Below are 26061 nucleotides of genomic sequence, written 5' to 3'. Positions count from 1 at the left end.
CATGTTGGCTTCGCACAGGCATTTAAGGACTGTGTCAATGTGTATAACGTGGTCGGCAGCGTTTCCGGAGAAAATTATCACATCGTCTACATAGACGTAACAAATTTTCCCGATCTGTTCACGTAGTACCTTCTCGATCGCCCTTTGAAAGATGCTTCCCGCATTTTTCAGTCCAAAACAAAATTTATACTTTCCTCCGTTTATGGAGAATGCAGTTTTTTCACGGTCTTTTTGAGCCAGATAAATCTGGTGGTACTCCGATTTTAAGTCTTGGGTAGTAAAAAATTTTGCCTTTCCTAGGTTCGCTAGAATCATAGGAATACTTGACATAGGGTGACGGTCGACGATGGTTCGTTCATTCAGTTTCCTGAAATCGATCACCAGCCGTTTTTTCTTGTTGCCATCTGCATCAAGTCCCTTTTTGTCCACAACCCATGTTGGGCTGTTAAATGGCGACCTAGAAGGCCGGATAATGCCTCGTTAGAGTGCGAAAACACTTGTTTCCTCTTAAGGATCATTTTTTTAAATGCAGCTTTCACTGAATTTGGGACTACTAAGTCATCGATATTTGTGAAGTTCAGGTTATCGCATTCGTGGTATTCGAGTTTCTCAGATATTTTTCCATACCTGATTACACTGTTATGTAAATCTTATGCCGCTCCCGCCTGTGTTAGCAAGTCGAAACCAATTATGGCATGAAAAGTGTTGATAGTATCAAGTAAAAAAATTGAGCCTTTAGGCCGAACATGCGCATAAAGCATTTTTCTTTAATATTACTGGAGCCATGAATGGAACTTACAGTGAATGGGGAGTCGACAGGCATTATGTTCTTCAGCTCCTTTAAAGGCTTTACATAACTCTTTGCCGCTCCAGTGTCTATTAGGATTCTTATTGATATTGATTTTTTTTACCCCGATCTACCCAGTTGTACTGTTTACGCTTTGTATCGTTGGTCTGATACTTGTTTGGCTTTTTAAAAAAATGTTGATTTTTTTCTGGTCCGCGGTCGGCACCAGGATTTTTCCCTTGTTTCTCGGGCGCTCGGTGCTGGCCCTTGTGAAAATCAGTATTCTGATTTCTTTGCTCAGCTACTTTGGCATATGTGGCCGCGAACATACTTCGTTCGATACCGGCCTCTGCCTCTCTAGCTAATGCCAGTGCTGCTGGCAGGTCTTTTGGCTGTGCTCGAAATACAACAGCCCTTAGTGATTTTTAGACCGGAAATGAATACGTGTAGGGCGTCAGCCCTAACTTCTGTATTGAGTAATGAAGCCCTTTCGTCGTCATGTGTTATGAATATTTTGTTTGTAACGAGGGTCAATTTTTGTTCGACCTCAAGTCGGACTCAAGTCCCTGCCGTAATAGGCGCAAAGATGATTTATCTGCGTAAGAGCAGTCTAATCTAGCTAGTATGGCTTTAAAATTAAGCGCTGTATTATAAGAAACTAGCAGCGCGCGCGCTGGTCCCTTAATTTTGTTTCTAATAATAGTAACGGCTTGGTAATGCGCGGAACTTCCCTCATAAGACTCGAATAATTCGTAGGCATCGGTGGCCGATTGCCTCCATGCCTCGTACTCATCTTTTATAACAGTAAAATCTGGAATTGACTTCTCTATATGTAATGGTATATCGCACTGTGGTGCTCCCGGTACTACCTTTACCCTCTGGTAAGATTCTACCTCTGGCGCTTCTATACGCAAGCTCTGAAGTTGTTGCTTAACGGCGTTGATTTGACCCGCGAATTCGGCTCTGAGCCTCTGTTCTTGGCTAGTTAATGCGGCCTGAAATAACGCCTCTATTTGTGTCGCGTTCATGGTTTCCGCGTTACTTTCTTGTTGGGCCCGTGCTGGTTGATATGTACGGGTATCTCGGATTAATTCTTCTTCACTGTCACTGTCAAGTTCTCGTTTAGTTTCCCTATATGGGCCTGGATTACTCATAAGGCGACTAATTTGTTGACACTAAACACACGTTATTGGGAGGCCGAATGTTTTAATTCTACATAATTTATTTTGTATATTATAATTTTATATTAATAACTGGGTGCTTGGCGTCCGAAGGAAAATTTTATTTAGGGACGGCCGATATTAATTCACTTTATTTGTAAGTCACCTTTACAATTTAAACTGTATATTTTTTAATTTTGGGTAAATAATTTTTTAGGGATTTTTATGTATTTTTCCGTGTATGTGTATTTGAAGTTTGACTGTATTAATTTTGATCAGCCCACTTACATATTTTTGTGTCGTGGATTCGGTGTTAAAGTTAGGTGCCAATTATGTTTTAGTTGTGCAGCCACGCGCTGTGCCTCGACGCTGTCCGTGAGGCTGAGGAGTTGCGATCCCATTGCCACCGTGGCTGGTCCGGGGGAAGGGGTGATGACGTATTTGCCACCTGGTTGGCTGCTCTAATGGATGAGCCGGGGGGTTGCCACTGGCTCTCTTCTCTCTTTTTATGAAGACTACGTTGGGAGTACCTGACTCCGTTGCTAACAGCCCTTAAGGCTTGATAACCAATTTCAATTAATAGTTGAATATTAATAATAATATTCAAGCCATATTATTGAATGTCAAAATTAATTCTGAAAACAAATATGACTTTACGTAAGCTATGCGCGGCCGGCAAGCCGACCGCTCGTGCAGCAAAGTGCTGACACTAGCAAAATCAACATAACTCACCATACCGTGCACCGCCAAGAACCAGGCACGGCCCCTAAAGATGTTTATGCTGATTTTGCAACTAAAAACTAGGGTGATCCAATAATCACCCAAGATCTGTAACGACTTATGATTACTCATTAACAGTGTTAACATATACTTTTTATGGTCGGAAACGCTTTCTTCTAAATTTTAAATAATTTCGAACGAATACAATATACCCTTTTACTCTACGGGTTTAAATGTATATACACGTAATCCTCAAATTAAAAAAAAAAAATTAATGTAAGCAGTGTTTGAAAAAACTGCAGTTGAGGTAGCAAAATTGTCGAAAAAATTTTGCTTTTTGCTGCTTTGACTGCTTGCGACTTATTAAAATGATTTGTTGCTTCTGCTTCTGCTCCTAACATTCAGTGTTTAAAACTGCAGTAAGTTTCATTTCATATGATCAAAAAGCAGCAACAGTCGATGCTTTTTAGTTTTATTGCTTGCTGCTTTGCTGTTGCTTACAGTTATGAACGTAGGTCGGAGCTCCGGCAGGCATCGACTTTAGGAAGTCTTCAGAAGTGGCAGGCGGGAAAATTAATGCTTGGACTGTTGGATGAATTTTCTTTTTGTCGCTTTTGTTTTTGTGACGGACATGGCTAGATCTAGTGATGCTGATCAAGAATATATATATAATCTTTATAGAGTCGGGGATGTCTCCTTCACCGCTTTGCAAACTTCTGACTTAAATTATAATACCCTCTGCAAGGGTATAAAAATAAATGACACGTAGAACGCCGGCAAGAAAGAATCATGAAGTTCTAGATCAACATTGAAGAGGTTTAAAGCAAGACAATGGGAGAGAAAACAGTGCAATGGAAGTTGCGGAGATGAACAAGCAAATGGCTAGTTTACTACAGTTGCTGTCTTAAAAAATTGAAATTGACGAGAACACAATTAGTCACGTTAAACAGCAAAAAGATAATTTCGAGAAAGTTGTGAACGAATTTAACGGTCAAGGAGTTCAGCAATGTTCGATATTTTCGAGCTCACATTTGAACAGATGTAGTTACGTTGATACGTTGTTTTTACAGTCTGTGTGTGCGAGCGACTAAAACAAGTTGAAACGTGTACTACTTGATAAATTCGCTAGCAGCGGCAACAGTGCGGACGTGCATCGCTAGATAAAAAACAGAAAAACAGACCAAAACATTTCACAAGATACGACAGATTGCAGCAGCAGGTAATATGGCGGAGTCAGCGGTAATACGATACGTTATAAACGGACTTGTTGGTATAAAGAACCAATATAAAGCTGTGCTTTACTCGTGCAAAAGTGCAGCAAGGTGATCTCTATAAATGGTGTAAACATAGAATGCTTCATCGATACAGGATCAAACATATCACCATGGTTTTCATTTACTATTCCGTAGCAGCGAGATTTATAAAAACATTGCTATGCTATTGCTGTCGCTCTCACTTAGACGAGAACCGGAGCAGATCCATAGCAATACAATGAAAATGTGTTTGCTCTGCTCTGCTCGCAGTTTCGTCATGGTAAACTATAGCAACAGCAAAAAAAAAGAATTTCTGTGCTCTGCGTAGCCGTAGCGATAGTAAAAAATTGTTGTTCTGCTATGGCTTTGCTACGGATCTCGTCAAAGGGAGAGCGGTAGCAATAGCAAAACGAAATACTAAGGAAGTAGCGTAGCTTTTCAAACGCTGCGTATCACTGGTATGTCTAGGTCAGAAAAAAGCAAAACCGATTGGATTTTTTACATCCGATGTTCTTGCTGGCCAGTTGTCTGCTTGTGCCTGATGAGGCGATTGACTGTGGTACTTAGCTAGAACATGATTTTACCAGGAAGTTTACATTTTGCTGCGACGACAGTGGCTTTAAGTTTTACGGGCCTAAGAGATGTATATAAAATTGTTAAATAAACTTACTTGATTACTGTTTCTCCCCAGTACGAAGAATCAGTGACCATAGAAGTAAAACCATTTCACAAGTCTCCATCTCGTTGCAGAAATGGTAAATAAGCAATTTGATGAATGGTTGGAATAGTTCGTAAGTCAGAAAAAAAAGATGGTACGTTTTCGGGTTTATATCGACTACAGAAAACTGAACAGCATGGTTTTGGCAGATCGTTTTTCAGGGCCATGAGAGGTACTTAAAAAGTTACAAATAATAATAATAATATTTCAACTCTTAATCTGGAAAACGGGTTTGATTTACTTTGCAGTGAACGAGACGAGCTAGCTGATAACTGCCTCGCCTCTGTAACAAATGAAGGATTGTTCGAGTTTAATAGAGCACCTTTTGGTTTCAAGAACTCACCGGCTGCATTTATCAGATATGTCAATTAATTGTCAGATATGCCGGTCAATTTGCAGTACAGAAGACCGTTCATTCCGTAAACCAACAGTTTTGGATACCTCATTTGGATCGGAAGGTAACGAAATTTTATTGCCAACTGTATTAAATGTATTCACAGTAAGTAGTTGGGAGAACATGAAGGGCTTCTTCATTGCATACCCATACCCAAAGGAGATGTTCCGCTGCATACGGGTTATATGGATGGACCAATGGACTTCACATCGAAGCAGTACAAGTATATTCTGGCAATTGCAGATAGCCTGGCCAAGATCATTTGGAATTACCCCACGAAAACGAACGGATACGAAGAGGTTTTCAGGAAATTTACCGAATAATAAAAAGTTTTGGATTTCCGAAACGAAATGTCAGCCTTTACGTCTGGTGCGTTTGAAAAGTGGCTAAACAGCAACAAAGTGGATTACGTTAGCTCAACTACTGGAGATGCTCGTGAATATGAATTCTCGCTGTCAATTTGTTTATTAGAGTTTTAAGGTAATAAAATTGTTAAGTTTAGCTGCGGAAAGTCTTTTATAAGCGATAACATATTAACATGCCTTCTCTTCCCTTAGGACAGGAAAGCCGAAAAGTCGTCTGTATTTTATGTTGTGTCTTTGTCATTCTTTTCGTGATTGCTTACAGTTTTTAATTGTCATTTAACTAAATCTAATTTTTTTCCGACTGCATAGTCTCAAGTTGAGGTTAAATTGGTCTATAATTATTTTTTATATGATATTGTTATTTAAGGTGTTGGAAGGAAATTAAAAAAATAATCATGTTCCACTTTTTTATCAGCTTTTGAAAAAAATTTTCAAAAACTTATTGAAGGTTTATTTATTATTTATTGTTGTGCGACCATTCAAGCGGATCCATATATTATTACAGGGTAACGACTTAATTCCGCCCATATAATTCTGCCGTTTTAAAACGACATACTTGTGGTGGACCTATGTCGTTTTAAAGTGACATTGATCCGCCGAGGAAAAAACGACATAATATTGCCAGCCGCGAAATATATATTTACATACATGTGTGGGTGTACATATTGTATATGTAAATATATGGATTTATAATTAATACGTAGATTTCACTTCAAAATATTTACTATTAGTCATCAACATTTTTGTATTTATTTATATATTATGTTGTATATGTAAATAGATGGATGTGTAAATAATGCGTAGATTTTACTTCAAATTGTTTACTATTATTCATCAACATTTTTATATTAATTTATTTTTGATTCAACAACATTTTTGTATTTATTTATGTTAATGCATATATTCTTACATATACAGACAGTACAAGAATTATCCTCAAAATACAAAATAGAGATGATTTTAAAATGGGCATTTAATTGATATTCATCAATAGAACTAATCATCAACAAATAATCGGCAAAAATACACTTCGTCGCAATCAGCGTACTGATAAAAGCCTGATGAATTCTTCGCGCAGCAGATATATACAATATATATTAAGTTATGTATCAGAGATCTGCATGGTGCCCCGCAGCAACAAGTACACTGAACACAAAAAATGTTTTTGTAAACTCGTGTGTCAAAACACCGCTCCTCTGCCGGCTATACACTATCCTATGCTTAGTAGATATGGCCTGCTGATCACTGATGTAAGAGACTGCGAGTGGGGGTGCTGAACGCACCCGACAGATGGCGCCACCTAAACAAACATTGTATTGTGGGGGAATACTAAGTTTCAAATTCAATTTTTTTGTTAGTTCTTCAAAATATAGTAATGGTTTATTGTTTAAGACAACTATAGATCCCATGGGAACCGGAATATCAAAACAAACAAACAAACAATTAAATACATTTTTAACTTTTCTATTTTTAATTTTTTTTGATGTAGTAGTTTTTGAATGTAGTAGTGGTTTAAAAATTCAGAGTTATGCTTTTCATTATATTTAAATCGGAAAAAATATCATAGGTGCCGTAGGATCGATTAACTGGAAAACATCGACTTGTCAAAGCTTACATTATTTCTTGTTTTGTTTAAATCAAATCGAAAATGTCTTCTTCACTGCGTTGCTAACTTCTGACTGAAATTATAACCCTCTGCAAGGTAATAAAAAGCTGAATTTGTAAAAGCTGAATTAGAGGCAAGGCCCAATTGCAAATGCCCAATTGTATTCCATCCGGACAACGCCAGGCCACTCACATCTTTGGTGACGAGCCAGAAGCTCCGGAAGCTCGGATGCGATGTTTTTTTTACATCTACCGAATGGTACGGACCTCGCAGCAAGTAATTACCATCTGTTTCTGTCAATGGCGGACGAGCTTGGTAGTCGACAGTCGGCCACAAAAGAGGCCTGTGAAAATTGGCTCTCCGAGTTTTTTGCAACTGGGAAGCAAGCTTTTATAAGAAATGAGTTATGAAGTTGACATGCGGTAGGGAACAAATCATCGAACAAAACGGCGCAAAGTCGCATGATAAAACAGTGGACGGTAACGCCCAATCTCCGTAGTGTAGGCTAAGACCAACTCTGCAGAGCAGTATAAAACCGCACCTACACTGACAAGTTTCGCCGTGAAAATTACCCACACAATGTATCTGCCGACCACTGATTTAACATTTTAATAAAATCGTTTTGTTCGTTTTATACCCCTGCAGAGGGTATTATAATTTAAGTCAGAAGTTTGCAACACAGTCAAGGAGACAACTCCGACCCTATAAAGTATATATATTCTTGATCAGCACCACTAGGAGAGTCGATCTAGCCATGTCCGTCTGTCCGTCCGTTTTTACGCAAACAAGTCCTTAAGTTTTAAAGCTATCTGCATGAAACTTTCCCCAAAGTTGTCTTTCTATTGCAGGTGGTATATAAGCCGGACAGAGCCGGATCGGACGACTATAGCATATAGCTCCCATAGGAACAATCGAAAAAAAAAAATATATAAAAAAAAATTATAACTTTGCTGTATTTTATATTTTTTTTTAGTTCTTCGACATATATATAGTAATGGTTAAATATTTCAAAATTACGGTTAAAATTTCATCAAAATCGGACGACTTTATCATATAGCTCCCATGGAAACAATAAGAATATAAAAAAAAATTGTTCTTTTTAAATGTAACTTTTTTATTTTGTAATTTTTTTTAAATCCTGTTTGACTTATTAATAATTTGACAGTTCAGAATTACGCTTTTAATTTTATTAAAATCGGAAAACGATATATTATAGCTGCCATATAGCGAATAATTGACCCGAAAATCATCACAGCTTCAATGTTTTTAAATATATACGCAAGTAAATCATAATTTTAATGTTTTCAAGATTATTTAGTTTTTGCAAAGCTGCAAGGGTATATGAACTTCGGCTTGCCGAAGTTTGCTTCCTTTCTTGTTATAATAGATATGTTAAGATATGTTTAAAATAAAAAAAATATTTTAATTTTGCTTGTGGGAAACATTTAAAAAAACAAGTTCATATACCCTTGCAGCTATTGCAAAAACTAAATATTCCTGAAAACATTAAAATTATGATTTACTTGCGTATATGTTTCAAAAGATTGAAGCTATGATGGTTTAAAAATAATATGCGGAAAAACGCAGCGCACTGAAGAATTTTATAGAAAAAACATTGATACCGAAACTGGTCGAAACTAAAAAAAAAAATATAAAAAACAACAAAGTTATATTTTTTTGTATTTTTTTTTCCGATTGTTCCTTTGGGAGCTATATGATGTAGTCGTCCGATTTTGATGAAATTTAAATCGTAATTCTAAAATATTTATACATTACTATATGTCGAAGAACTTAAAAAAAAATAAAAAACAGCAAAGTTATAATTTTTTTTGTATTTTTTTCTGATTGTTCCTATGAGAGTCGTTTGATTTTGATGAAAATATGTGTCGTGAAATTTTAACCGTAATTCTGAAATATTTAACCATTACTATATGTCGAAGAACTATAAAAAAAAATTTTAAATCAGCACAGTTATAATGTTTTTTTTTCGTAAGATCCAACTTCTTTCGACTTATATAATACATGCAATAGAAAGACAACTTCTGGGAAAGTTTTATGCAGATAGCTTTAAAACTGAGAGACTATTGAGAGTTCTGATATACGAAATATTTCAATGCTTACTAGTAGAAATTACATACATAAAAGCACATCAATTTATACCGAATTACTTTCGGACGGTATTCAATTTTATTATTATAACCGGGCCTACGATCGAGTTTTGCTGTTTTATGGGAAGTTAGTGAGTTTCAGTAAAATAGACTACTAATTAAACAGTTTTCTTCTTCTTACGTAAGACGCAAACGAAAGCCGCATGTATTGTTTGCGATGTCCTGAGCAAATAATTTCGTCAATTGCAGAATTGCCGCATTTGGAGTTCCGAAATCAACGCATTTACAACGACTTACTGTTTGGTGCGGTATTTGACCACATTTGACGGCATTTTTGGCTCGATTTTTTTCGAAAAAGAGTCAGGAAGCAGAAAATCGAATAAACAACCGAAAAGGCGCGCACAATTTTTTGTGGGGTCAGGGATAAGTGCGAAAAATTGTTTCTGTATAGCCAGTTGTTCCCAGCAAACTTATCTATTGAGCCGGCTTAAAAAAATGTGCTCATTGTGCAAAGGCGTGAGAACCCCTGCTTTAAAGATTGGAGAATGTCATCTTATTGGGTTTCAACTTTTGTACTGTCAGTAATATACAACTCAAATAAACTTACTTTGACGTAAGTCTGTGGCAAATATATGACGGGCTGCAATAAGAAGCTCTTTTCTGAGATGAGCGGCTTCCTTCGGACAATTTCTCATTAGATTTAGCATACCGCTGGTTACAGATAATGAGCTGGCAATCACCACTTCCTAAAATATAAAGATAAGAAAATTTATTAAAATTTAGGAAAACAAGAAAGGAAGCAAACTTCGGCAAGCCGAAGTTTATATACCCTTGCAGCTATTGCAAGAATTAAATATTTTTGAAAACATTAAAATTATGATTTACTTGCGTATATGTCTAAATGATGATTTGCAGCTCATTATTATTAGGTAGTTATTTTATATAATTTTATTATTTCGATTGGAGCTATATGATATAGTCGTCCTATTTTGATGAAATTTTAACCGTAATTCTGAAATATTTATCCATTACTATATGTCGAAGAACTTATAGAAAAATTTAAAAACACCGAAGTTATAATTTTTTTTTATTTACTTTTATGATTGTTCCTATGGGAGCTATATGCTATAGTCGTCCGATTTTGATGAAATTTAATCCGTAATTCTGAAATATTTATCCATTACTATATCTCGAAGAACTAAAAAAAAAATTAAAAAACAGAAAAGCTATAATTTTTTTTCATTTATTTTTCCGATTGTTCCTATGGGAGCTATATGCTATAGTCGTCCGATTTTGATAAAATTTAAACCATAATTCTGAAATATTAAACCAATACTAAATGTCGAAGAACTAAAAAAAAAATTAAAAAACAGCAAAGTTATAATTTTTTTTCATTTATTTTTCCGATTGTTCCTATGGGAGCTATATGCTATAGTCGTCCGATCCGGCTCGCTCCGACTTATATACTACCTGCAATAGAAAGACAACTTTTGGGAAAGTTTCATGCAGATAGCTTAAAAACTGAGAGACTAGTTTGCATATAAACGGACGGACAGACGGACGGACAGACGGACATGGCTAGATCGACTCTACTAGTGATGCTGATCAAGAATATATATACTTTATAGGGTCGGAAACGTCTCCTTCACTGCGTTGCAAACTTCTGACTGAAATTATAATACCCTCTGCAAGGGTATACAAAAATTGTAGTATAAAGCCATATATAGAAATAGCGCGACCATTTAATTTTTTGTTCCTTTCCACGAATCTTTTTTGAAAATGGCTGAAAAGAGTTCAACACCTTTTAAGATTTGCATTGTTTTAAAAATTTACCAAGAAGGTTTTAATATTGTTCTTATGTAAGTTGGAATTACCTTAATGTCAACGCAATAAAAAAACGTTTGAATGTAATACAACGTTTTCTTTTTAAGTTTAACTTTTGATATTCGATTGTGCTAAAATGTTTTTTTGTGAAACGACCAATTCTAGGTGACGATTATTTACAGCTATCTATATTATTTTTTTTTAAATTTAATTACATATTATTAAACAAAATTTAAAGAATACAAGAAAAATTTGTCAAAGAAAAATAATGAAAAATAATCTATGGACCGTGAATCTACGGAGGCGCCGTAAAAATTGTTGGATGTTTGGTTTTCGATATTAAAAAATATCGATGAACATAATAGCTTGTGACCGGACTAGCAATAAAAAGTTTCATTTGTATTTTAAAGCTGATGAATTTTTAGGGGTAACCACGAAGAATTTTTTTTGTATATTTTTTGAGCACTTTGAAGTGCTTATTTATGTGAAGAAGTAATGTTCAAATTTTCAAAAGGATCGGTTCAGTAGATTTTGAGTTCTGATGTTCACGAACTTCAAAAAAGACGTTTTTGTAAAAATCGATTTCAAGTTTTTCATACGTGAACAATCTGGTCGCACGGCCGGTCATTTCGAACGTTGTAACTCCGTTAGTTGTACTTGGATTGACTTGAAATTTGTAGAGAATATTCAAAAAATAAATATAATTAAAAGTTTAAAATGAGAACAAAAGCTAGATTTGGCAGGCTGCAGATTTAATAATCTTGCAGTCAAGGGACGAATCTGAAATTAAAAAATTATTAGTCAATAAATAGCGATAAATACCAAGTTTATTAAATATTATCCGATCCTTCTTAAGAATAAAGGTTATAGGCGTCCGATCGGTTAGATTTTAAAAAAAGATCAGTAACAAACAAAAAATGTATGTATGTATATGTAACTTTGTATATCTAACTTTAACTTTATTTAATAAAACATTTTTTTTTATAAAAAACAAGAAAAGAAGCAAACTTCGGCAAGACGAATTTCATATACCCTTGCAGCTATTGCAAAAACTAAATATTCTTGAAAACATAAAAATTATGATTTACTTGCGTATATGTTTAAAAACTTTGAAGCTATGATGTTAATTAGATAGTTATTTTATATATTTTTATTATTTCTATGGGAGCTATATGAGATAGTCTTCCGATTTTAATGAAATTTAAATCGTAATTCTAAAATATTTATCCATTACTATATGTCGAAGAACTAAAAAAAAAAAATAAAAAACCGCAAAGTTATAATTTTTTTTACTTTTTTTTTCTGATTGTTCCTATGGGAGCTATATGATATAGTCGTCCGATTTTGATGACCGTAATTTTGAAATAATTAACCATTACTATATGTCGAAGAACTATAAAAAAAAATTTTAAATCAGCACAGTAATTAATTTTTTTTTCGGTCGATCCAGCTTGTTTTGACTTATATAATACCTGCAATAGAAGGACAACTTTTGGGAAAGTTTTATGCATATAGCTTTAAAACCGAGAGACTAGTTTGCGTAGAAACGGACGGACAGACGGACATGGCTAGATTGACTCGCCTAGTGCTGCTGATCAAGAATATATATACTTTATAGGGTCGGAGATGTCTCCTTCACTGCGTTGCAAACTTCTGACTGAAATTATAATACCCTCTGCAAGGGTATAATGTTAAGAAAACGTTGATAAATGCAGCGAATGTTAGTGTAAATAATAATTTTAGGTATAAAAAAAATATGTGAGAATTGGGTCGTTGCTTATTAAAGTTTTTAATTTTTCAAATGCTTCGTTATAACTGGGATCTTTAACATTTATTTTGACTCCTTTCTTAAAACAAAGAGTCATTGGTTTTCCGATATTTGCGAAGTCTTTTATAATTTTGCGATTTAATCCGCAAATGCCTAGAAACTATTTAATTTGTTTCGGAGAGTTTGGAATTTTAAAACCTTGAATCCAATTTGGTTTTTCCTTGATTCCTTCAGTTGTAATTATATGTCCTTAAAATTCAGTTTATCGTTTCATAAACTCACATTTATCTAAGTGCAGTGTAAGATTTGATCTGCGAACAAGTTCATATACTTTTCTAGGAGATTGGATATGCACTAAAGAGGTTGAAAATTTGACAGTATCGTCCAAATACACAAGACAATGGGTACCTATTATGTCATCTCTATATATAAAGCTATCAGTACGAAAACTAGGAATCAACGCACAGCCAAATCCACTGTTTAACAATATTAATATGAATTTTTATTACATTCTAATAACTTTAATCTGATTTGCTAATATTTATTAGGGTTCCCCAAGTGGTCCCAAACGCTTCCAATTGGAAAAATGGTCAATTTTCTTTTCCAAAATTCTGGACGCTAAACCGTTTAGCCAATCGATTCCGTGTTTTCGCCAAAAAATATAAATGTTTAAAAAACTTGACCGCTTAGACTTAAGACTTTTTACTATTTTTACACACGTTCCAAAATTACAATTTAGCCAAAAATCTCTAATAACGCCGAAAAATGGCACTTCTAAACTAAATATAAACAAATTTCTTCGGTAAAGTTTTTCCTTAAACTTCATCAATTCATTTGACGCTTTCACCAAAGCTTTAGCTATCTTCTAAACAAAGAAACTAAGCAAAAAGTCGATATACTTAGATTCGATACTATGTGTCTCCATAAGCACCATACGTTTTCTATCTCTCTATGCATTTTCATACAAATTGTCAACAAATGATTCCGTCTCCCTCTCTCTGCCTATAAAAGGATATACATATATATAAAGCAGATATAAAAATAATATATGCATATTCAAAGCACATATAAATATATATATATATATATATAAAGCAGATATCTTTATATATATAAAGCAGATATGTATTATTTATATTTATATGTATGTATGCACGCAAATATAATTATATAAACATATATATTGATGTATGAAATTCGTCAGCCTTTCATCGACGAAGGCGACGACAATAGAGCCTAACAAATAACGAGTAGAGCGAAAGCAGACAAAAATCCACTCCCTCTTTTTATAATGTATCACAGGCGTTCAGCAGAACAAACTTGATTACTAATTACTGATCCATCAGTGATCATGTTGTTCTGCTGAATACGCCCATTGATCTGACAGAAAGGATGAACATACTCTTTTCATCGAACTTCACGGGCTTATCCATAAACAATTGCGAGTTTAAATATTGTTCGATCAAATCATAGAACTAAAAACTCTCCTCTTTAAACTGATTGACACTAAGGAAACCGACCTTAATCTACCTAGAGCAAAACACTCAATATTTGCGGGAACGATTGGGCAATACAACACATTTTTCAAAAGAGTCGAGGCTAACGTTAGTCAACGTAATAATTATCAGTCTAGGGAAAAATACTCTCAATATAACAATATATTACATCATAATGACAGAAATAGTAGGGAAGACGAAGTAAGGCGATATTTAAATTATAATAACAAAAACTACCGCTACTAGGGACGGAATACGGAATGCAGTACCTCTAGTGGAAGGAATAGGGAAGTCTCGGCAATTATGCCTAAGCCGAAATCATCTGGTAGATCAAGCTACCCTAACAAAAAATCTACTCCCAGATTATATAAAATTGAGGAAAAGAAACAACAGGAGAAACAGTAGAATAATCGAATTTATAATATCCACGAAGAGTCAAATTTTTGGGACAGATCCTCGTTGGACTTCGAAGATATCTAAACCAAGCCCATTTTATTGAAAAGAAAACCGGGGTCAAACTTTTAACAATCCTGATGAACAAAGAAAATTTGATATGTTTATATTCCACAGTTGTTGATATTCCAAAACTGCAGCCTCAAACAATATTTAGTAACCTAAATTGTATCAGTAACAACAACAACATTGGCAACATTGACGTAAAAAACGATTTTGTCATATTCAGTGTAACGAACTGATTTTGTTGGTTTCTGCTCCCTACGAATATCGTGTTCGTCCCACCACATTTATATAAACGGGATCGCTCAATTGACCAGTAAGAACGCACAGAAAGTTCGGGTATATAAAAGGGTTCTTTAATTGCCGACTTGACCCTCGGTCTTGGGCTGATAATGACAAGTGAATACCTCTAATACCTTCTTGGCCGGCCCCGTCTGAGCACTCTCCTTCCCACGTTAATGCTCCGGATGGCTCCAGCGTTGATCGACTCGCTTTGGGTTGATTCCGATGCTGCAGGTTCCACTCGGCGTGCTCGTGGTTCCTTCTACTGCCGTTGGCTCGACTGCTATCAGGGCATAGGGATGCGTCACCGTTCCCAGACTAGGGTGAACAGGCACTATGCTCTTAAGGCGTACACCTTTTGCAGCCCCAGCCTCCTGTCCCTTGCACTGTCCCGGTCGGTCGCACCGAACGCCTGCTTAGTTCTTACCTGACGGTTCAGGCGTACGCCGGAAGCCGCCAACGGAGTCTCTGTGACAAACGCTAGTTTCTAGATGAACGCTTCCACCCTAGCCTTTTTGCCGTGGACTCTAGCAGTGAACTGCTGTGCTTTCAACGCATACGCCTTTCGAGACATCAGCCGATCTAAACGCGTCCTTCCGGGCTAGTCGCACCAGGACCTGTACAACTCTAGCAAGACGATCAGTACGCCGGACTTCGCCTATGCGATCCTTGTAACAAGGCAGCTAGTTCTAGACAACTTCTCTTCCGAGCCCATAGTTCCTTGTAGAAGAACTCTCTTTGTGTAATTCTGCCTGATGCCTTAAGAGGTCCTGTGTCTCAATTCGGAGACTTCAAATACTAATACTGACTTTGCACGCCTCCACTTGGTTCTTTACGTTCTTTCACTGATTACTGGTTCACTTGATGACTGATACTTGTGGACTGGTAAAAGACGACTGATCCGGCTTCCTGCGCTCGGCCTGCTTATATAGGCTTCTGTTTACCGCTAGTTATCGGCGTCTCCTTGCCTCCAGGTCCAAAGTCCACGGTTTTACCGTTCGACCTTTCGCCCTCTGCGCCCGGCACCACAGTAGAGTCCGAAGTCCGGTGCTGTCCCGTTGTTCCCTTTTGCACCCGGCACTCCGACGCTCTCTCTCCGGTTGCCGTCTCCCTCGGACTCTTCCTGTCCCTCTCTGTGCATACGGTACCACACTCTCTCGCCACTACCGGTTCTGCGGGTGAATTGGCCGCGTATCTGGCAATTGCGTGATTGTTTGACTGCTTGCTTAATCAACTCCTCACATTCTCCCCTTACTTCGGGAACGAAAACGAGTCTCCTTCCTTGTTTTGCCTTGATGTCCTTGTGTTCCTCACACTCGTGTATGACGTCTCGACGTCTCTCCTTCTCGTGCTCGCCAGCTTTTGTACTTGTTAACTTGTAGCCTTCGAGTTCTCTGTATCCTCCAGAGGTTTCCCCCGACGCTCACAGCTCCTAGTGGAGTTCCACTGCGCCGATCCTCCTTCCAGGTATTCAATTTCCCGCCCAAGATGTTTTTCGTTCTTCATCTTCCTCTTCTCCGTCGTCTGTGTCCTGTGTCGTCCTGTGTCAATCGACCGCATATAAATCGAAGCGACCCCATTCCTAAACATATAGTGACTTTGCACAATAATATGGAAAAGCAATTTCCTATGGATTTGTTGTTGTCTACTTATTCAGGACTTTTCCAGTTTTCACTCGGAAGTGAATTCGTCCAAATTGGCGATTTTCCTTAACATAATCAAAGTTCCCTTGCTTGCTAGCAAATTTCCTAGGAAAATTACTATTTGGGGGGAAATAAAACAGCCGACTGCCGCTACTGCTCTTAACAAAAGCCTATGATTTGCCTAAGTGTTCCAGGCAAATCTCTGATCAACATTTGGCCCGCTGCTGTTCCTTATCTGTGTGTATTATTGGTGCACAAATTGAATGTCTAAAATCAGTCAAAATATCATTGGTAGCCAAAATAAAACAAAGTTCTTCTTATTTTAAAGGCAGTGTTGGAAACTGAGCAACAAAAGTGTTGAACAACTCGTGTGGAAATCAGCTGTGTTGCCCGAAATAATTCAAAGATTGTTGTTTTGTTTTTAACAATGTTTTTGCAACCTTTGGCAAATAAGGAGTTGAGAAGGCAACAACTGTTGGACATTAAACGCAATAACCGAAATTTAAGATGCAATGCTCCATTTGGCATTCACGGCCACTCTTGCACCTTTCACAAACCCCTGTCAATTTTTGACGTCTTGTTTGTTGTTCTTCCTCCTTTTAAACTAAATTTAGATAATATACACTTCTAACCATATAAAAACAAACATAAAAGCGCTTACTAAAAATAAGTCCCAAGAAAATAATTGTTTTTATCGAACCATGACAACCCTTGCTTGGTTTCTATCAAAGTCGATAGGAAACTAGAGCAGGGGCGGAGGATTTGCAAAATTCCAGTAGGTTAGAATCGAATCGATTCTAAGGTGCCATCTCAAAATAATTTTTAAAAAGTCAAATATGTTACTATTAACCAAATCTGTTATGCAAAAATGTTCTTAAAACATCAAAGAATAAGGTAAAAAAATCGTTTAAACTTTAAGTTATCGCAAAGTATTTTAAAAGAATTAATTTCTGTTCTTGCGGATCTGAATCCATCAGCCAAATGCTTGGCGAAAAGTTTCCGTTAGATTTTTGCGAAAGTTAATAGAGAATTAACTGAGGGAGTGCAAATCTTTCAGAACTGAAAATTGGAACAGGTCTGGGAAATTCGAATCCGTGTGAATCTTTCGGAAGTGAAAACTGGAAAAGGACTGATAGTCTTTATCACTTTTTACTAGATTTTATGACGTTGTATTTACAACAATTTTGTCTCTATAAAATATGCCAAAAATAAACCATGCAATGAAATTGGCCAAAGCTCGGGCTCGTTGGCAGAGTGTGCACTGTATAAAACTGAGCATGATATATATTCTTCAAATTATGCTGTGATGCTCAATTTTTTTCAATTTTTTGTTTAAGGTTTTAAGTAAGCATTATGTAAAGGAGTAACGTTATCCCCATTTTTCCCTCTTTTTTGTCATTTTACACCCAAGGCAGTCTTGGGTTAAAGTGGTCTCCGTTTCTACGTTTCAAACATTATGATGCTCTCCACAAGGAAAGCTACAACGGATTTACTAATTAATCAATTTAAATTTGTAACATTTTCGAAGCTAGAAAATATAAATGTTTTATTTCTTTTACTAAAAAACGTATTTTTATTTAGAGACGATACGGTACTATATTTATAGCATAAGCATTAAGATAAGGATTACCTGAAATATTCGAACAATGTACGCCAAAAACGACAGTGTTTTAATTTGTGCGCCCATGAAATCCACAAAAATGTCTTTTTGTGGCAAGTTTCTGAAAAGAAAGATTTATAAAATGAAATAGTGTTGATATTTTTTTATTCCTTATTATGATGGTAATAAATATAGAAAATGTTGGACAAAATTTGAAGTTTCCACGCTGGTAAGGGCGCTACCGAATGTTGCCTGTAGTGTTTTTTTTTTTATTTTTTCACTTTCATCATTGTAAATCAATTTTTTAAAAAGCAAATGCAGTCTCTTCCAAATAACTTTTCCAAATGACCTTCAAATGAACTTTTGTATTTTCGGTTGACACATCAGCCTTCGCTTTCAGAAAAAGTGATTAGAAAACACGAAAAGAAAGCTTACCGTTAGTCTTCAAACAGACGAATTTGACCAAAGGCAACGTTGGTCCCGAAAGGGTTAATAAGTTAAGACTACCGAAAAATTGTTTAGATGGAGACTAATAGTTTTGTTGGTGGAGAGCGCCTCCGCCAAGTATTCGATCAATCTTTCTTATCCCTGATTATTATTTCTACCACTTTGTAAATTGTTTATTATATGACATTTGAATTTGTGAGTTGATACTTTTGTTTTTTTTTTGGTCCTAGTTAGTGGAAATATGTTATGGATCCATATAGTTCTTTAAGACTATCTGGCCTTGCATAATATTTCCTATGGCTCCTGCGTTTTGACTAAGACTCACTGGAGAAGTTATAGCTTACTTACGTAATAAAGCCGTAGTCACTTGGGAGTAATTTATGTTGAGTATTGGACTTGTGGAGCAAAGAGCTACAGCCAGTCCCTTAAATTTCTTAAATTGGCAAACTAGAACCGTAAAAAATCAATTCAAATATTTTTGAGCCGGGTTTGCACTTTGACGTTTATGAGATTGATGTTCCTTTCATTAATTATTTTTCTTAATAAGGTAAGGTTAGTAAATGAGCTATTTCCTCGGTTCGCTAGCTGATAGTATGACTCCCATATTGTTCGTATTAAACTTTAAAATGTTGAATTCTTCAGTAACCTTAAATAATATCACTTTCACTATAAACACTTTAGTCAACTAAGAAATGTTAGGATCACAAAAGAACCGAGAATATATCACAATTAAATGACACAGTGAAACATTGTTATGTTTGTGGAGAAATAATTGCTTATCACGCACAACTATTCGGAACCTCTTGCGGACATAATTTTCACCGAACGTGTTTTAACATAGGAGCTGGCACTAACAAGCAGTGTCCACTTTGTCACGCAAATCTTAATCAAAGCATATCAGCTTTATCTTAAAATCTTAGGCCTACCACTTCAAACGCACGAAAGCCCTCAGTCACCCAATCTCTACCAACCAGGTCTCAGAAGAAACGTCCGAATACATAGTGCCAGCTTAATATGCCCAACTCTGATGAACAGATAATGGCTAACTGGAAGCTCAGTGAGTGGTTTTGGCGCTACCTTTAAAGTGTTCCAGATGTAAAATGAAAAGATTTGGTGCCAGCACTGAGCGGTCAGTTCAAGGACGACAGAACTGATAGGAATATCCGAACTGAAATGGAGCTCAGAATTATTTGATGACTTTTATGGGGACATAGCTGCTATAGCCGATATACTTTCAGAGCCGATGAGCGAGTCAACTTTATTTGAGACACTGCGAGCAAAGCTTTTAGCTAATATTCAGAAAGTGTAGTTCAAGTTTTTCAAAAAACTTCTAAGCTCGCGCACCACAAAAAAGTGCACGGAAACAGATGGTCTGCAAAGCAACCAATACCGATTCGTCCAACACTCAGATCGTATAAATCAACTAGCCGAACCCATTTTCCCAGACTTATCTTCTAATCACCCACCTGTTTCACCAGAAGTACATAAAATCCGTTCAAAGTGTCGTCGATTAGCTTTTCAAAAACAATGCAAATCGGAAAGAAAGTTACTCCTAGCCTCAATAATAGGCATAGAGCACGATGTGCGCTCACATGCCCAAGTAGTCCTCTTTGATAAAACAGTTAATGTGTTAATGGATACTGGGGTTTCCGTCAGCTGCACAGGAGGTAATTTTGCTTCGTCTTGGTTGTCTAAAATACAAGCCAATAACCTCCAAAGGACGGTTAAAGTCAAAATATCATTGGTAGATACTGCGGACGGTAAAAGTTAAAATATCATTGGTAGAGTAGTTACTGGCGTAACCTATAGAAACGAAACTAAATCCATTTTTTCTATTTGGTTCTCTCCCTGGCTGGAGACATCTACCTCGGGATAGACTTTTGGACAGTTTTTGATTTGCTACCTATACACCTTATGACTCAAAGCTTGATTATAACATCTATTGAAGACCAAAAAAGACCAATGCCTAATCAACAAAAAAATTTACAGAAAGCGGTAAATTTATTCCCTTCCTTTTCTTAACAAGGTATAGGTAGAACTTCACTAATTTCATATGTTATTGATATAGCCGATGCTAGGGCTATCAAACAGCGCCATGCTATGTCGGCTGCGGCGAAGAAGCAAATGTATGATGAGTTGGATCGGATGATTGCACTGGGAGGGATTCAAGAGTCAACCAGCTCATGGTCGTCTCCTGTCGTTTTAGTAAAAAAAAAAAACCTGGTAAGGTTAGGTTATGTATAGACAGTAGGAAAGTAAACGCGGTTACTTTAAAAGATGCCTATCCTATGCCATTAATCGATGGTATTCTGAGTAGATTACCAAAAGCTGAATGCATCACAAGTCTTGATCTGAAATACGTCTTTATAAAAGCCCTCGGTTCCTGGTCGTCCTCTTTATGAGTTTGTGGTTATGCCATTTGGATTAACCAATGCCCCCTTGTATCATGTCGCGTTTGATGGACAAGATAGTGCCAGCACAATTACGTAACGAGGTATTTATATATCTTGATGATATATTGATTATATCCGACTCATTTGAACGCCATCTTGAAATCCTATTAATAGTCACTTCCCAATGCGAAATAACTCACTATCAACGTCGAAAAAAGCAAGTTTTGCCGTTAAGTTAAATGCAATCAAAACCAATTTAAAAGAAAAACAAACTCAATTCATTGCGATTAAATCCTTCTTTCTTATCACCAAACTCTTAAAATACGTCACAATATTTACATAAACAGAGCACCCTCACACCGGCAAAAATTCTTTTGGACGTGGAGAACATATGTTAGTGAACATAAAACTAATTATTTTACATTTTGATTATAAAATGAAAATATAAGATAATGCGTCATGTGGGCTGTGAATAATTGATAAGTAAGTGGGAAAATAAAACAACATGAATTAATACCAAAATAAAAACAACTGTCAATCGGGGTCTAAGGCAACAGGAAGCATACATCTACAAATAATTTGGCCTTGCGGAGCTCTAAAGGCGGCAAGTTTATCTGGCCGAGAAAGCGGCCAACAAGTTTCTTTTACATTTGGTTCTTTATCACAAATTATTCTTGTTTTTGAGTTTGTAGCCAGCAGTTTTGCCCTTTACTACTCTAAAAAAATCTTAATTATAAACTGCTTACGGCAAGTATAACATTTTTATTAAAACAAATTTTTTTGTATGGTTTAGTAATCTGCTTGGAGTCTCACTTTGACGGTATTTTATCCATTATACTGAGAAAATCGGAAGTATATACACACTTTTCCATGGATTCAAAATATTTCACTCAATGTTGAAAAGCATCCAAGATTGATAAAAAGGTACATTGGGTAATTAATTGAAGTTAATTAATTGACAATTTTTTAGTTAGAACTTTTTTTTTTTTTTTTTTTTTTTTTCACATTTTTACCAGTTTTTTCATTTGTGTTTATTATTTTGTGTTTTTGTTTAGGTTTTGACCCCAGTGTCAAATTGCCTGATGTAGAAGGCTCCCCACATTCTTAGCGTCTTGCAACAAACTCAATCACCGAAGATCTGACCTCTAAGGAGAATACCTAAAGATCCAGGAAGACATCATACTTTTACCGTCCCCGGCGTCATCAATAAGCAGGAGAGAACGATGATGGCCGCTCAGTCTGCTAGCAGACCAGGACCACCAGCCGGGGTACATGTTCTAAAGGCTGTAAAAGATGTCACGAAAATATGAAAATGGTAGAATTCCCAGAAAGCAATGGCCTTCACACAATTGTCACTAAAGTTGTGAAGACGGAGAAGAGAGAAAAGAAAACGACGAACTTCTTCATTCTGCTCAACTTCAAGTGCCTGGAAACCCTTGCAGCGAAGCAGATAATACACTTGGATAATAAAATTTTTGACCAAAACCCCTTAGTATGTCAACTTCAACAATGGTGGTAAGCACATACCTAGAACCTGCATTCTTATTCAGTCACACCTTAATGCATATATATTCTTCCACAGTTTAGCTACGAGGACCTCACCACGGTCAGACTCGAGCTAAGCACACACGTATACCACAGCATACAGTGTTTATTTTACAGATCCAATTTATTGTGTTACATTAGTTCTATATATCAGTGTTCTAATAGAAGAATAACGAAGTTATAAAAATATATATTCAACGAAAAACTTAAAAAATCTGAGACCATCTCCAAAATGTCTGCTCACATACTTAAGCCACCTGGAAAAAATGGTTGAAAAAGTTAAAATATTTCCCAATATTCCTTATACTTTTAATAAATTTACTTTTATATTGAGTGGGATGACCTTTCTGCTTAAGAACAGCAAAGCAACGCTTGGCATTGAATCCACAAGACTTGCGCATTGTTGAAGGGTTATTTTCTTCCAATCTTCTTGCAAAATGCGTCACAAATTGTCTTTATTTGCTGTTTTTTTTTTTTGGCCAACGACTTGTTTAAGAATTCCCCACAAGTTCAAGTCGGGACTTTGCAGTGGCCATTGCAAAACATTGGTTGCCACTTGGTTAAGCCACGACTTTACTATCTTGCTGGGGTTTTTCGGGTCGTTCTCGTGTTGAAATATACAGGCAAGTGTAAAATTATCGGCATATTCTCCAGATAAATTCTTAATAAGGATGTCCCTGTACTTTTCGCCGTTTATAATGCCTTCTATCTTCACCAGGGGACCTACGCGCGATGTGGTAAAACAGCCCCAGACCACAATCTTTCAACTAACCCTATATTTCGAGAACTCGTCCATGCAACCTCGACAAAGGAGGGGACGCAAACGCACACCACACGCAATAGGGAAGTTTAAACACTAACGAAAGTAAAATTTTGATTACCTCCTTTCAGTCACATTTATTCATCTGCAAAAAAAGTAATGACTCGATCTTTTCTCCAGGAAATTAATGCAATATCTGGACATTACCCTATCTTCGGGGTCAGGAACTGATTGACCAAATCAGTATCTGGTGGCTCGGAGATGACCATTTCACCTTTGACCATCGTTTTGTCTCATTGTTATTATGACCTTGACGCGAAGGAATAATCAATGTAAGGAAAACCAATTGGGGCTACTACCCTAAATTCCTATTTTAACACAAACACCCAGGAAAAATTAGAGATACCAGTGGGGAAGCCTTGAAAAAAGCCTTCCCTAATATTCCCATGATGGTCAAAAAGGATTGTACACAACAATTAAACAAGGCTAGACACACCAATGCAGACAAAAGCTGTAGATTGTATAACTGTACAAAAAACAAATAAGACTGACCAAACGGATAGAGTGCATTTCAAATAAAGAGTTGAGAGAAAGAAGTGTGACCTTCTGAGACCGTTTTAAGGGTGGGAACTCACCTTAGCCGGGTGTGGCGCAATTGTTGTTGCAATAAGGAGAGTGAAATTAAAAATAGTAGAGAATAAATTAAAAATGACGAGTGAACACGATAGAGTTGTGCAGACTAGTAGAATGTTTAGAACTCATTCTTTCCAGAACTTTCGAACGTACAATTGCGACTCTCTGCGCATCTTACTGACAAAAACCAAGTGAAAGTAAAGTCATGACGGACAAATCAACTCGTGAAGCGAGTAAGCATGGAACACAAAGGTGTTGCAACCCCGGATGCAATTCTCAAAATCAGCGGTCTATAAGAATGAAATACAAAACCCGAGTCACTGAGTGGTAGGGGAATGCACCGGGCACGAGGCGCTAAGTCAGCTGTCCGCTGACCAAGGCGGTAAAGCAATGCAGCGGGCTATGCAGCGGATGCGAAGTACAAGGTAAGCAATCTGCCCATAGCACTGCCGTCAATTCTGCTCGTCGCTGCCGACGTCGGGCCTTCTGTCCGCCTTTCATGGAGAACATTTAAGTTAGCATTAATTAGTTCTTAATAGACTCGAAAGAATTCCAAAAGGACTCCAGGATAAATTAAATTACCATAAACGGGAGTTACTCTAAAAATAAAACTATAGTTATCCAAACGGATTTCTTATTGATGTCAATCAACGAACGGGAGTGAATCCAACAAAACAAACATTATAAATTCTAACGAAAATTAATCTTGTCTTTACTGGCGCCCAAGCGAGTTAACGCAAACCCGTAAAAAAGGAAAAAATTATAAAAATATATCTTTAAAAAAAAAACTCAATCAAAAATCTGTGCGAGAAAAATTCAAAAATTGTGATTAACGAAAGATAATTTTTTTTGTGTGAACAAAAGGTTTAAACAAAATGTATTCAACAACAATAGAATAAATAGCTGTAGGGGAGGACTCTCGCCATATACTTCATCTTCAATTAAACAGGACCTGGTGGAACGGAAATCATGAATTTTTCGTGAAACCACTTAAAATATTCAAACTTTTCTTGAGAGTAAAAATTTTTATAAAAATATTAAGATTATTCGTCTTAATTGTGAATTGCGAACTAACATTTTTTTGTACTCAAAAACCTATGTAAAATTCTGACAAAAAACTATTATCGCGGTGGAGAGATTTGCATTAAAAACAGAACCCACAGAAAATGAGATATTAAAAGAATCAGATGAGGAGCTATTAAAAGCCTAAAAGAAGTTTGTTGTCACAAACGATACAGAGTCAGAGGAGCATAAAATGTCGACCGATCAATGAAATGTTTGAGGTAGCTGTACAGACAGCACTTCATAAACAAGCTCAGTTATTCAAAGCAAAAATTAAAGAACTCTCTGAACAGATAAATGGGTTCAAAGTCACGCCACCCACAGCAAAAGTGTAAGAACAAATCTCTGAACTAGAAGAAATAAAATGTGATGAAAATTTATACATCGTAAAATCTTTGCCGGAACGGGCGGCAATCAGAAACAATATATTTCGTGGCGATAATCAGCCATATGAGGTATTTAAACCATTTGAAGGTAGTTCAAAACACTATCAAGCAGTAGCTATTATAAGCCACAAAATAAGAGAATCGGCTGACGCAGTCCTAGCCTCCTTTAATCCTTTTTTGAATTTTAAGGCTATCTTAGCCAGTTTAGACTTTACCTATGTTGATAAGACGCACATACAGGTGATTCAGCAAGAACTTAGCAGCTGCAACGGTCGTGAACGAAAAATACTGGCGCCCAAACGAGTAAAACGCAAACCCGAAAAAATAAATAAAAAATTTTTTAAAAAAAATTGTAAAAAACTGTATCAGAAACCTGTGCGGAAATAACTCAAAAAACAATTGTAAAAAACTCAATTAAAAACCTGTGCTGGAAAAAGTCAAAAGCTAACTTTTTTGTGTGGAAAAAAAAGATTAAGCAAAAAAGTTACACAACAACAAATTCTGGAGACTAACTGCAAGCCGCAAACCTCTAAGAAAAAATAAATCTGTGAAAAAAACTCAATCAGAAACCTGTGCGAGAATAACTTAAAAATTGCGATTAATGAAAGCTCATCTTTATTTGTGTGGAAAAAAGATTAAACAAAAAATCTATTTT

The 26061-nt window shown here is 36.3% G+C and overlaps 1 protein-coding gene across 3 annotated transcripts in view; it reads right to left on the bottom strand.

Annotated features, from left to right (window-relative positions):
* LOC128263966 (transcription-associated protein 1-like) overlaps window positions 1–26061 on the bottom strand; it is a 249763-nt gene that overhangs the window by 70174 nt on the left and 153528 nt on the right. Inside the window, exons 5-6 of one of the 3 annotated variants that reach the window (XM_052999246.1) lie at window positions 18211–18301; window positions 9719–9857 (exon numbers count right to left, since the gene is read on the bottom strand). In XM_052999246.1, the coding sequence (XP_052855206.1) occupies window positions 9719–9857; window positions 18211–18301 (230 nt within the window). Of the gene's footprint in view, window positions 1–9718; window positions 9858–17961; window positions 18109–18210; window positions 18302–26061 lie in introns of those variants that run through there. The other 2 variants (XM_052999248.1, XM_052999247.1) reach the window with 2 other exon arrangements.

The sequence above is a fragment of the Drosophila gunungcola genome, unplaced genomic scaffold (assembly GCF_025200985.1).
Source record: "Drosophila gunungcola strain Sukarami unplaced genomic scaffold, Dgunungcola_SK_2 000035F, whole genome shotgun sequence".
Lineage (NCBI taxonomy): Eukaryota > Metazoa > Arthropoda > Insecta > Diptera > Drosophilidae > Drosophila > Drosophila gunungcola.
Note: the sequence above shows the minus strand (reverse complement) of the source record. Positions and strands in the feature narration are given on the sequence as shown.